General features: G+C 46.0%; 1 protein-coding gene across 1 annotated transcript in view; it reads left to right on the plus strand.

Annotated features, from left to right (window-relative positions):
- Positions 1–14309, plus strand: part of ERGIC2 (ERGIC and golgi 2) — a 31710-nt gene that overhangs the window by 4674 nt on the left and 12727 nt on the right. The window contains exons 3-9 of the mRNA XM_083399999.1: positions 1547–1692; positions 4429–4537; positions 6394–6440; positions 7624–7694; positions 9282–9322; positions 11759–11860; positions 12919–13014. Of these exons, the coding sequence (XP_083256125.1) occupies positions 1587–1692; positions 4429–4537; positions 6394–6440; positions 7624–7694; positions 9282–9322; positions 11759–11860; positions 12919–13014 (572 nt within the window). The 5' untranslated portion in view covers positions 1547–1586. The remainder of the gene's footprint in view (positions 1–1546; positions 1693–4428; positions 4538–6393; positions 6441–7623; positions 7695–9281; positions 9323–11758; positions 11861–12918; positions 13015–14309) is intronic.

Consider the following 14309-nt stretch of genomic DNA (forward strand, 5'->3'; position numbering starts at 1 on the left):
TAATGAATGTTAGAATGATGCTGGATTGAAGTTAAGTGGGTCTTTAGGCAGCAATGTTAAGGAATATGTAAAAATGGATTGTTAATGGGTGATAATTTAAAGCTATAATATATTAAGATAAAAGAGTAAGATAAAATTAAAGAGGGAAAGGATTTGCTGAATTAACCAACTGAATTGGAATACAAGAAGGGGAGGTGTGAGGAGGTCAGAGAAACAAGTAAATGAAAGATAAGTTATGGAAAGACTGATTTGTTTTTAACTGTATTTTGTATTTTCTCTTTTTATTTTTTATTTTCTATTTTCTCTAATTTTTGTAATATGTTGAAATGTTAATAAATATCTTTTAAAAAAAGAAGAAAATCATTCTGTGCAGATAAAATATAACGGATAGAATTCTACAGGAATGGGTTATTAGTGTGTGAAAACAGTCAAGACTGAAGGAACCCCAGGCATGCGCCGCAGGGTCGCAAGTGGCCAATAGCCAGGTGCGAAATGCGCCTGGCGAATTTTTGAATGCAGGCTAAAAGCATCTGAACTTAAGGAAGGCTGATCTTGGTTAGCAAGTGTTCCTAAATCCATCTTTGCTTGGTAACATGAATGCTCGAGCAGGTGGGGAAAAAGCAGTGCTTAACTTTTCTGCTGTGATTGCTGTTCATCTGCAGCCAACCCCCTCGGGGTTGTTTTTCCCCAGACAGGCTCCACACTTGGGAAGAAGCCTAGCTGTAGGGACAAATTCATAGTACGTGCTCTAGGTTCAATATTATTCTGCCATATTCGTTAGATGCCAAGGTTGGCATCACTGAGAACGGTCAGCATAACTGGCAGGTAAAAAGAAAACTGGGACTTCCATGAATGATTCCACAAAAGTGGCTGTCAGAGCAAAATAGCTCCAGGTATCTGTTTGCACTCGAAGAGGAAACTTTTTTTAGTTAACGTTGACACCCAAATTCAGTTTTTCCTGATTTGCACTCACAGTTATAATTTGTAGTCATGGTGTCACCTGTAAGCAGCAAGAAAATCACAAGAGCTTGTTGAGTATCTCAAGGGCAACAGAGTTGTGGGAATAGTTAAATAACAGCATCTGTTTCCAGGATCTTAAGTTGTGTATTATTGGGCTAGGTCACATGATGCTTTTTTGCTGACCCATAAAATGTTAAGTCTCCATAGCCATTCTTATGACTAAAAGGGCCATGGGTCTCAAGGGAAACAGAGATTAGTGACATTGGCAGGAGATTTTTAAAAGCGTGAGGTTGGCTTGTGCCTCGAAAAGAGACTTAATCTTGATTTAATTTCACGCTGCAAATGTTGATAGTTGCTTTAGCCAACCAAGAAAATAACCATTAATGCTGATGCCTGATATCCTAGGGCAAGATGCCTTTTCACTTCAGTAATTTTATAGAACTGGGGTTATTAAATCCCGGAGAGTTTTGTGCTCATCTTACCACCTCATTTCAGTTGCGGTAGGGAATGTTGAGAAGCTCAGAAGGAGCGTTTTTTTTTTAAATTACAATTTTATTACCATTGGGCTTTCCTCTCTTAAATACAGAGTGAATATATGAAGGAAGGCGTTGAGGAATCTGCTGAAGATGAGGCGACTGAATCGGAAGAAGACTTTGAATTTAATGAAGGAGTTGGACGCCTTTCCAAAAGTCCCTGAAAGCTACATAGAGACCACAGCAACTGGAGGAACAGGTAAGCCCTGCTGGCAGATTAATTTCAGTTTTTAAGAATTGCGTTCAACCCAAGTTGGGCCGCTGTTGAATCATTTGCTCTACCAAGCTGCATTGGCAAAATAAAAAAAGAATACAAATATTTGCAAGCTGTTGCACATTGATTTTCAAACTTCACGTTAAAGAAACATGCCAATATACTTTTAATATGGTTTGAGAAAGGTATTGGAGGTGCTGCAGCCCAAATTGGTTCTACTGGGAACTGCACCCTCTTCTTCTACCCCCAGTGGCAGAGGAACCCTCTCCGGCACCTGGGGTAGGACGCCGAGGGGCAAGGCAAACCGCCTGGTGACGCATATGTGACGTCCATGCGGACTGCTCATGTGCGGCATTCCATATGGACCTTGCATGCGCAGCAGCCCATACAGTCACCGTGGGAGAGGCAGTTTGTACGTGCGGCACCCATACTGACTCTGCGTGCCCTCGGACACTCTACAGCTGGAAGGAGGCAGAAGCCATCTTGTCATCCCCTCCCCAGAGTGGCACCCCTCCGCCCCCCACTTCGTACGCCCCTGTCTACCCCATGTTGACTAGAGTCAGAAGTTCTCATGACTCTCATTCTCTGGAGGGCCCCTGATTTGGTTAAATAACCCTACAAATTGGGGTCAACACTCTTGGATGCAAAGGCTTTAAAGGCCTATACAGCCTAGGACCCTCGTACCTATGGGACCGCCTCTCCTGGTATTTCCCACAGAGGACCTTGCAGTCTTCAAACAAAAACATCTTGGAGGTACCGGGCCACAGGGAGGTTAGGCTGGCCTCAGCCAGAGCCAGGGCTTTTTCGGCTGTGGCTCCAATATGGTGGAACACTCTGTCACAAGAGACTAGGGCCCTGCGGGACTTGACATCTTTCTACAGGGCCTGCAAGACAGAGCTGTTCCACCAGGCCTTTGGTCAGGGCACAGCCTGACTCCCTCCTTTGGCAATCCTCACAGAACTCTAGCCCAATGGTTGCCATTAATCTGATTTGAACTGATTTTATAATGAACTGATTGTAGAATGTTGTATTATTTTACTGTTGTTAGCCGCTCTGAGCCCGGCTTCAGCTGGGGAGGGCGGGATATAAATAATTTATTATTATTATTATTATTTCATCATATCTCAAAATCTGTCATCTGAGACAGGTTTCTAAACCCTACCTGATGTTGGGGCTGGCCTTAGCTAGCTGCTAATTCACCTATGTAGCAGTTTCTGGGATACAACAGGGGATTTGCCAGAGTTTGTAGGCGGCGTTAAATGAACAGAAACACCATTTGTAGCTGCCTCTTTCGCCCTCTTGCACAGGCAGGCTATTACTCCAAAGTCCCCAAATAATACCCCTCTCCACAGAATTTTGGGGGGTAGTGCCACAGGACTTGCTCCCCAAGAAGTGTGCGCAGTCTTGGATTTCTTTTTGAATGATTAGCATTGTTACATTTTGCTTGCCTGAATGATTACTCAGCCTTAATGAAAAGGCTGCTTTCTGAATACCTGAACTGAACATATTGTGCTACAGACTGGCCTCTAGTCCTTTTCTGGTGCTTTCCATGTGTGCTCTTTGCTCATTAGGAACAAAAAAAGGAGGGGGGGTGTTGAGAATTTGCTTTTTAAAACCTGTAATTGGCACAAAAAGCATTCCTCCTCTCTCTTTTTTGGCAGACCTCTTCCAGGTTTTTGCATTGCAAGAACTCGTTGGGCTTCTTATACTGAATATGGTGTGCCCTTTCCTACCACGGATCAACCCCTTCACCCATTTTTATGATTTCTCAGATATAGAATTTGCAAGTTCTGTATTTGCGCTCGCAGGCTCCCGTAATCGTTTGGTTGGCCACTGCGAGAAATTGAAACAGGATGCCTGGGCCAGATAGGCCTGTTCTCTGATTCAGCAAGGCCCCTTTTTGTTCTTGTTGCTTGCGTAGACCATTGCCTTTTAGGAATAACGATTGTGACATTCACCTAGGCGTTCCCCTTCCATATCCTCCAAGGGGCATCATGAGAACTGATCAATCACACTGAAGAATGGGAAAGGGGAGATGAATTATTAGGGGACACAAGGTTGGGCAGTGTGTCTGGAGGTCCTGGGCTGCCTAGACAAGACCCTTCTTGGCCTCGCTGATGTGGTCCGAAGGAAAACAGAGCAAGACGTTTGGCACCAGCTTAGCTCCAAGAGTTGCCAGAAGGAGGCTTGCAAGGTGCCATATGGCCGTCTTAGGGTCTCCACTCTGGATTTGTGCAGGGTTTCCTCCTCCTGAAGATATCCCACAAGGCAGCAGAGGTTTAGGATCAGAGTTTTCTTTCTCCTAGATGGGCTACTTTCCCAGGTTTTCGAGGCCAATCTGACTCTCATTTCCCCTTGAGGGCACATGCAGAAACTGTCTTCTCGACTGCTGGACCCACTGCTGGCTTCGTCTGCTCAATCTGCCAGAGTCTGTATTTGCATGCAGAGTGTCTCTCTCCTGGTTTAGTCGCCCAGTCGAGACTGTTCCCGGGGTGTGGCTGCTGTCGCATGCAGACAGCTTCTAGGAGCAGAGTAATTTTTCCTGCGTTTGCTTCACTGTCCTGAAGCAGAGTAGGGAGAAACTTTTCAAACTGCATCGCTTAATATATTCATGTGTTTAGTGGAAAGTGTGTTCCACATTCCCTTTTTTCTCCTTGCAGATTTAATGGATATTGTATTTATGCTAGCTCTTTCTTTCTTTCTTTCTTTCTTTCTTCCCAGTTTCTTTAATAGCTTTTACAACGATGGCTCTCTTAACCATAATGGAGTTTATGGTCTATCGAGACACCTGGATGAAATATGAATATGAAGTAGATAAAGATTTTACAAGGTAATTTTTCGCTCATTTGCTTTCCAAACCTGTGCGGATTGCATGCTGTTTTACGCTTCCTAAAAACATCTTGGCTGCCCTCAGGCAATAGCTTTCAGATTTCCATTTGAATCCAGGATGCCCTGGTAACAGCAGCGCCCAGCTGCTTGAGAAGCTGAAAAACAAAATTATTACCTATCTCCTGGGGCAAGAAGAATTGAGAAGAGGAAGCATGGCATTTAGTCAGAGTCCAACAGATGTGACCAGTTACCTGGGGATAATTCATGTTATTCTGGCAGCACGAGAACTATTACTGTGTGGCTGAACTCCACGCCTTCTCAGTAATGTTCACAGTATTACGCACATGGAAATCACTTTCGTAGGAGTTTCTTCCGATTTCTTCAAACGGTTCTGTTCAACTCACAGATACAACCGTATTTATCCGGTGCTGCTTTGTATGTAGAGACGTTATGTCTTGCTTTAAATAGAAATGCAAACTTGGTTCCTTTCCTTACTTCCTCTTGTGGGTGTGAATGCAAGCAGAAGTGAAGCAAATTATAAGCGTTCCCGTTCAGATAGCTTAATTGAGGCTTTCTGCGAGGAGAAATACTTTGCCAAAGTGAGATTTTGCAGTAGTCATTGGCCTCGAGTGCAAAATGATAAGTAGATTTCTCAAACTGCTGGGTAGACCCAGGGCCTTCATTTGTCGCTGTTCAACTGTCACCATAAACTTGCAAAGGTGGAGTGGAGGCAGATAGCTCAGTTGGTTAGAGCATGGTGCTGACAATGCCAAGGTTGCAGGTTCGATCCCTGCAAGGGACAGCTGCCTATTCCTGTATTGCAGGGGGTTGGACTAGATGATCCTCAGGGTCCCTTCCAACTCTATGATTCTACGAGACATAAAATTCTTCTACGAGGCATTTTAACTGGACATAGAGAGAGCATCAAGCAGAATGTTCTTTACTTGGGAGCCACAAACAGCAATTTGAGAGAGGAGCAGGAATACAGTACTTTGCGGTCATGAGATGTTCACCGCACTTCTGGGGCAGCAGTCACATGAGAGATAGCCCAAACATAATAGTTTGAATCCTACAAACTGTGATTTGGGAGATTAGGGACTTAGCTCGTGGTTTGCATGCATGTGCAAACTGAGGAAGGCCAAACATGCAAGAAGTGAAGTTACAGGGAACCAGGCAGAGGACCTTCTCGGTGGTGGCGCCTGCCCTGTGGAATGCCCTCCCATCAGATGTCAAAGAAATCTGAAGGCAGCCCTGTTGAGGGACGTTTTTAATGACTGATGTTTTAATGTATTTTTAATCTTTTGTTGGAAGCTGCCCAGAGTGGCTGGGCTGGGTATAAATTATTATTATTATTATTATTATTATTATTATTATTATTATTATTTGTTCCAGAAGTCAAGAGGTGATGCCCACCATTCTTTTGCAAGGTGGCAAATGCCTCTCTAAATCTGCCTTTGGCCTTCTGGCTCAGAATTCACGGTACACACTCGTAGTTCCGATACAAATGATCCGCTGTCTCCTATGAAGCGTGTGAGCCACTGTATGCCATAGGAATTACAGTCGTACCTTGGATCCCAAACGCCTTGGGAGTCAAATGTTTTGGCTCCTGAACACCACAAAGTGAGTGTTCCAGTTTGCGAACGTTCTTTGGAACCTGAACGTCCAACACGGCTTCCGATTGTGTGCAGGAAGCTTCTGCAGCCAATCGGCAGCCATGCCTTGGTGTCGAACGTTTTCAGAAGTTGAACAGGCTTCTGGAACGGATTCCTTTTGACAAGCAAGGTACGACTGTATTCTACAGCAATCTCACGTAGCTTTTGTGAAATTGACATGCTGTGTCTTCTTTTTCCCCCATAGCAAATTAAGAATCAATATAGACATTACTGTCGCAATGAAGTGTCAGTGTAAGTATTCTGATGCAATGTTGTTAATTTTGAAATTACTGTTTTTGTTACGGTAATATGCCGGCACTATCTATTACCCACAAAACGAGTTGATGCCACAAATTGTGTCCCCGGGACTGTGTGATCCTCATGGTACAGGGATGTTAATTTTAGCAATAATTTCTTTTTTAAATACACACATATATATTTATTTCCTTTTTCCTTTTTATTCAATATTAATCCAAAAGAAGTGATGTTAAAAATATAATAAATGATAATAATGGAAATATATTATATATAGCTTTCTCGATCTACATAATAATATCTGTAAAGTTTTACTGGAATGGATTATAATAAAATGTGTGGATTTACATTTTCTAGTACTTTATTACACTACCCCATTTTTCTATAAAACAAACTTAATGTGGTACATCTGCTCAGAGCAAGTGCTTTCCATATTTCTAAGTGCAGACATTGCTTAATTCACAAAGTAAACCTGATTTTTCTGCTTTTTCTCTGGTATAAATCCTCATTTACTAATGCTCTGGACTAAGTTCAACTTTGCTAAGCGGGATGAGCTTTGTATCACATAAAACTTTAGATAATAAGACATTTGTGGTTTTTTTCTGTTGCCTCTAACGATTATGGTTTTTACTTGGAAGAAGGAAAGGGGAAATAATCAAGCCAGTTCTGTCTTTAGGGGGGGGGAAAGAATTCATTCTTTTCTTACTGTAAGAAAAAGAAAAATAGAAGTGCACATTGGAGCTAATGTAAAGCAAAATGAGCCGAAATAATGCCCATATGTTTTGCGGCAGCCTTCTCCTGAACTAAGGCACTGTAAAATTTGCTTGTCCTTTTTTACTTCTCAGACGTGCTGACAGCAGTCTGTAGCAACAAACCATGCAAGGCTTTGCTGTCATGAAAGGACTGTGACATTTCCAAAGTCCTCATTAGGAAGAAACGGGTCACTTAAGGTGCTGCAATTGGGTAGCTCAAAAAACTCACCATTGCACAATCTTTTTTCACGTGTGCGGCACCAAAAGTCGCTGTGACGAACTGAGATCTCCTTAAGAGGCAGAAGGAAGAAAACCCGATGTTTTTCAAGACAAACCGTTAGAAAAAGAGCTGTTAGATATGCCGGTTTTACAGGCCTGTTTTTATTCTTACCTGCCTGCCTTAACATTTGAACCTTTTTTTGCAACAGATATCGGGGCCGACGTTCTAGATCTGGCAGAAACAATGGTATCCTCTGCGGATGGATTAGTTTACGAGCCAGTAAGTTTGCTCCATTCTATTCGTAATGACCGCTCCCCGCATAAAACGGGGGTCGTCCTTTGCGTGGTTGCGCGCAGCCCCCGGATCTGGAGCGGCTCCATCAGCTTAGGCTTGGCTTCGCCTTCCCTCAGGTGGGATACCTGGAGGCAGTGGCGTAGCGTGGGGGGTGCAGGGGGGGCCGGCCGCACCGGGTGCAACATCTGGGGGTTAGGGTTAGGGGGCGCAAATCCACAGGTTAGGGGGCGCAAATCCACGGGTTAGGGGGCGCAAATTACTTGCCTTGCCCCGGGTGCTGACAACCCACACTACGCCACTGCCTGGAGGTCTCCGCCTACCTCAGTCAGTTGTCCAATCTCGCCTGGGGGAAGCGTTGCCAAGGAGACCAGGCCAGGTAGGGGAGGGACTACCTGCCCACACAATAGAGGGAGGATCTTACCTGGGAATCCTCACTTGGCTCCAGAGCCGGCTCATCCCCCCCCCCCACACTGGATAACCCTCATGCTCCCTAGGTACCCAGCTGGGGACTGGGGAGGGATAACACCCAATGCCTGAGCCAAGGTCTACCCACATTTGAAATTTAATAAAGTTGTGGCCAATTTAATCCCATAGCATGTTGTCTTGAGCCGTTATTCCACATGACGGGGGGGGGGGGCCGCCCGGGATCTGGGGGACTCCGCCTGTCCATGCCAAAGATACAATTAGCCACTAGTTTGTTTTCAAATGTAGAGGGGCATAGAAAACTACTTTTCATTTTAATGAGCCTAGGCAAAGACCCACAGTTCTCAGAGGCCCTGTGCACAAGGTTTAGGTGTGTAAAACAAGATGGATGAACCTTAGAGAGGGTGCACGATGCCCGGGTTCCCCCTGCTATTCCTGGACTACAACTCCCATTATCCCTAGCTAGCAGGACCAGTGGTCAGGGACGATGGGCATTGTAGTCCAACGACAGCGAGGGACTTGAGTTTAAGAAACACTGCCTTACCAAGTACCATAAAAGTCCCTGTTCCAAGGATATTGTAGTGCAGATTTTAGACTGGGGGGTGGAGGAATGCCAAGAATAGCAAGGATTGAAGGCAAGTTCATGCATTAACATAAGCTTACAGTGGTACCTCGGGTTACATATGCTTCAGGTTACAGACTCTGCTAACCCAAAAATAGTGCTTCAGGATAAGAACTTTGCTTCAGGATGAGAACAGAAATTGTGCTCCGGCAGTGTGGCAGCAGCAGGAGGCCCCATTAGCTAAAGTGGTGCTTCAGGTTAAGAACAGTTTCAGGTTTAGTACGGACCTCCGGAATGAATTAAGTACTTAACCCGAGGTACCACTGTAGTTTCATTTGAGGATTGTTCATTGCAGTGAGGCTGAACATTTTCCATTTCTTAATTTATTTATTTTTTTATTTCATAAAATCTAGTAATGTGAGGGATACAAAACCAGTTTCAAATCTGTGACTATCTCTTTTTAAATCTTTCTTGTTGCTCTTTGGAAAATTAAGATATTAACACGGTGTGTGAAATTAACACGGCATTCTTTATTTTTGGTTTGGTTTGGGGAACGCTTTACTGAATGTCAATCTTCTCTGTTGCAGGTAATATTTGAACTCAGCCCTTTGCAAAGAGAGTGGCAAAGGTAAGAAATAATACAGGTGCAATAGAGTGTATGCAAGCAGGCCGAATAAGCGTGGGTGTTTAAATTTGACCCACACACACACAGTTTCCACTTAAAACTAAGAAATAAAAATAAACAGCTAATAGCTCACAATGCACTTAGGGGCCTTCTGCAGTTCAAGTCCATTTGCTGTGTAATTTCTGCAAATGGAGCTGGCCGCAGTCGTCATAGATCGATCTACTGCCTGGTTGGGAAAACCTGCATCCCTCCGGATTTTGCTGGGCTGTAACTCCCATGATGGGACGTGGGTGGCGCTGTGGGTAAATCCTCAGCACCTAGGACTTGCCGATCATATGGTCGGCGGTTCGAATCCCCGCAGCGGGGTGAGCTCCCGTCGTTCGGTCCCAGCTCCTGCCCACCTAGCAGTTCGAAAGTAGATAAATAGGTACCGCTTTATAGCGGGAAGGTAAACGGCGTTTCCGTGTGCTGCGCTGGCTCGCCAGAGCAGCTTCGTCACGCTGGCCCCGTGACCCGGAAGTGTCTCCAGACAGCGCTGGCCCCCGGCCTCTTAAGTGAGATGGGCGCAGAACCCTAGAGTCGGACACGACTGGCCCTTTACCTTTACCTTTAACTCCCATGATCCTTGACCCATGGCTGCGCTGACTGGGGCTGATGGGAGTTGGAGTCTTGCAACATATTTGGGGTCAAAGGTTCCTCATCCCTGGACTCCTGCAGCGCATTGTTTGCGGGGCTGCCTTTCGAAAACAGCTCGGAAACTTTGCTTAGTTTGGTATACAGCTGTTGACTGGAACCAGTCTGATGGGGCGCATCCCACCGGTTCTTAAGCAGCTGTACTGGTTATCAGTTTGCATCAGAGCACAATACAAAGTGCTGGTCTCCAATCCCTCAGTTCCTTGGCATCTGTCTGTCTCGGAAGATAAGGGAGGAGTGTGCCTTTGGGGGTGAGGTCAAGCTGTTGGAAGGTTGCAGCGCTTGCCGTGGCTGTAGAGACCGATACAGGAGAGACATGTTTTGCTGCAACTGGGGCAGATGAAGACGTCCAGTTGTGCCACTGCAGATGCACCACTGCGTTTTATCTCTCTGCACTCCTCCCAGTGATCCTTTCGACTTGACTTAGAATCATAGAGTTGGAAGAGACCACAAGGGCCATCGAGTCCAACCCCCTGCCAAGCAGGAAACACCATCAGAGCACTCCTGACATATGGTTGTCAAGCCTCTGCTTAAAGACCTCCAAAGAAGGAGACTCCACCCCACTCCTTGGCAGCAAATTCCACTGTCGAACAGCTCTTACTGTCAGGAAGTTCTTCCTAATGTTGAGGTGGAATCTTCTTTCTTGTAGTTTGGATCCATTGCTCCGTGTCCGCTTCTCTGGAGCAGCAGAAAACAACCTTTCTCCCTCCTTTATGACTGCCTGCCTCCAAGCACTGCGTTTTTAAGGGCTCCCTTGCTCCTGCGTTAACATACGGTGGTGCTGAGAGCTTCTTTGTGCAGTGCGGGCTGTGCCATGTGGGGCTTAAGTTTGGGAATCATCTAAAACTGGGTGAAGGGATATTGCGTCAGGAAAAACTGTGCTGGCGTAGCCCCACGCAACACAGCCCTCCCTGCTTTGGGGGTGAGTGGGCTGGAACACGACCCTCTTAAAGGTAAAGGGACCCCTATTGCTTTATTGGCCGAGGGAGCCGGCGTACAGCTTCCAGGTCATGTGGCCAGCATGACTAAGCCACTTCTGGCAAACCAGAGCAGTGCACGGAAACGCCGTTTACCTTCCCGCTGGAGCGGTACCTATTTATCTACTTGCACTTTGACGTGCAGAGTAGAGAGGCTTTTTTGAAACTTGGTGGAGAGAGAAAGCTGCCTTCTGCTCATACAGTGAGGGAAAGAAGTATTTGATCCCCTGCTCAATTTGCCCGTTTGCCCTCTGACGAAGAAATGACCAGTCCGTCATTTTAATGGTAGGTTAATTCTAGCTGCGAGAGACAGAAAAACAACAGGAAAAAACCCCCGGAAACCCAGAAGACAAAAAGTCAGAGATTCTGTCTCTCTCACAGCTACGATAAACCTACCGTTAAAATGACGGACTGGTCATTTCTTCGCCAGAGGGCAGACGGGCCAATTGAGCAGGGGATCAAATACTTCTTTCCCCCACTGTATGGCTTTTGGGTGCAACTTTGGAGGTTTTTTCCCTGTCTCAAATTTTTGTCGCTCGCAAATCAGAGTAGCCAGTATCTTGTGCGTGTTTGTGTATAGATGACTAAATACTGTACAGCTTTATTGTGTCCATGTCACACATGGAGTGGGGAACCCGTGGTCCTCCAGATGTGCTTGGACTCAAGGATGATGCGTGTTGGGCATCAAATAGCATCTGGAAGGCCGCGGGTTTCGAAACCCTGCTTTTACGCTGCTGAATTGTTTCTCCGTTATCCATCTGAATTGCAGGATGCTGCAGATAATTCAGAGCAGGCTGCAGGAAGAACACTCCCTCCAAGACATCATATTTAAAAGTGCTCTAAAAAGTGCCTCGACGGCACTGCCACCAAGGTAAGCACTTGCAGTTTGCAGTTCATCCTTTGCTTCAAGCATTTACTATATGCAGGGGAATTAAAAATAATAACAATTACCGTATTTTCGCTCCATAGGGCGCACCGGACCATAGGGTCCACCTAGTTTTTTTTTGGGGGGGGGGGGGAATCAAGAAAAAAAATCTTATTCCCCCCCAGCCCCAAAGAGCAGCGTACAGGCTGCCCGCAACCTCTCCCTGCCGGAGGGGTTGCGCGGCTATGTCACAAGCCAAGGCAGCCAGCGGGATGGATCCCGCTCGCTGTTTTGGCTTCCTCTTTGCGCGCGGCTATCCCTGAAGCCTGGAGAGCGAGAGGGGGCGGTGCGCACCGACCCCTCTCGTTCTCCAGGCTTCAGCGAAAGAAACGCGAAGCCTTTGGAGCACGGAGGGAGTGCTCCCTCTGTGCTTCGGAGGCTTAGCGTTGCTATCGCTGAAGCCAAGGAGCCTGCATTCGCTCCATAGGACGCACACACATTTCCCCTCAATTTTTGGAGGGGAAAAAGTGAGTCCTATAGAGTGAAAAATACGGTATATACATGTGGTCTTATGTATGTTTCTTCAGAGACAAATGCTATTGCCATCAAGGTGTGTTTAAGATCGTCATACTGATCTGCAGGTTACTCACTTCTGTAGTATCCTCCCCACAGCAAACAATGCTATGCTTGCTCACCAGCAAGTTCCGGTGAAACTAATGGCTCTTAAATGTGTTTTTTTAGGAACTTAAGGGGCAGGGAAAGGAAGCAATTTAACAGTTGCATTCTGAGATAACTCAGGCCTGTAAGGACATTCCTCCTGAATGTTGCCCTTGTTGGCACTGTGTCTCTTTTTGCTTCTGAAATCAAGCATGCCCTTTCTTTTCTTCCTGTCATAGGCTGAAGTCAACAATGACTTCTGGGCTCCTGAGGAGCTCAACTTTTGGCTTCTTCTGCTGTTTGTTTGCCCAGTACTGCAAATAGCTTAACTGGTGACACAGAAATTCCCCCGGTTCGTGAAAAGTAACGTTATCCGTGGCTGTAACTCCTTTTCCTTCTTCCATCAGGGAGGACAAGTCATTGCAACCTCCAGATGCCTGCAGAATTCACGGGCAGCTGTATGTTAATAAAGTCGCAGGGAACTTTCACATAACTGTGGGCAAGTATGTTCATTTCATTTACTGAAAACACTATAAACCAACTCCTCCCTCCGTTATCGGCATGTTGGGGGCTTCTCTTTATGATGGACAGATCAGCAATGAGATCATATGCATGTCTACCTTGAAACAAATTCATAGAATCATAGATTTTTAGACCTGGAAAGCTTTGATTGTGCCCTTCCTCATCTTGTCTAGCCCCCCGCAATGCAAGAATCTTTTGCCGTACGTGGGGCTCAAACCCATGACCCTGGGGTGATTCCCATCCCCCTTTTTTATAACACTGCTTTTGATTTTTTTAAAAAGCCCTTTGGGATTTTTCTCCTCTCAAGATTAAACGTTTTGAATATCTCCCTCTACCTGTGAACCCCTTAGGATGGGAGTCAGCAAACTGGTCCTGCTTGCAAAAACCTGGGTAAGGACTACACTAGCACAACAGGGCTCCCCCCACCCTCTAAAATTGGCTCAGTGGGGTCTGGAAAACCTCCAGAACAGTACGCTGGGGAGGGTGGATCATTCTGTTGGGCAAGCTGACAGAACGATTGCCAAAGTGCTGTGCTGATTTCCTAACTTTCTGTTTAACCTTCCACCGAGGAATCTCAAGTTACATGCTTGTTTCCCCACTGTGAATAATGTTCTTTTTCTCAGACCTTTAGCGTTAGGGTTGTATCAAGTGGTTGTGTTGGCAGAGGGCAGCTCAGGCAACTGATATAGTAATAATAATCATCATCATCATTAATATTTATACCTCGCCCATCTGGCTGGGTTTTCCCAGCCACTCTGGGTGGCTTAAAGGAAAAGGGACCCCTGACTATTAGGTCCAGCCGTGGCTGACTCTGGGGTTGCGGCGCTCATCTCGCTTTACTGGCTGAGGGAGCCGGCATACAGCTTCTGGGTCATGTGGCCAGCATGACTAAGCCGCTTCTGGCGAACCAGAGCAGTGCACGGAAACGCCGTTTACCTTCCCTCCGGAGCGGTACCTATTTATCTACTTGCACTTTGACGTGCTTTTGAACTGCTAGGTTGGCAGGAGCAGGCACCGAGCAACGGGAGCGCACCCCGCCACGGGGATTCGAACCGCCAACCTTCTGATCGGCAAGTCCTAGGCTCTGTGGTTTAACCCACAGCGCCACCTGCGTCCCCTCTGGGCAGCTTACAGCGCATTAAAAATGGTAAAACATTAGTCATTAAAAAATTCCCCATACAGGGCTGCCTTCAGCTGTCTTCTAAAAGTCAGATAGTTGTTTATTTCCTTGACATCTGATGGGATCTCTCCTTCAGCCCCTGTTCACGGTGTGAGC

This window comes from Podarcis tiliguerta (genome assembly GCF_965153285.1).
Source record: "Podarcis tiliguerta genome assembly, chromosome: 10".
Classification (NCBI taxonomy): domain Eukaryota; kingdom Metazoa; phylum Chordata; class Lepidosauria; order Squamata; family Lacertidae; genus Podarcis; species Podarcis tiliguerta.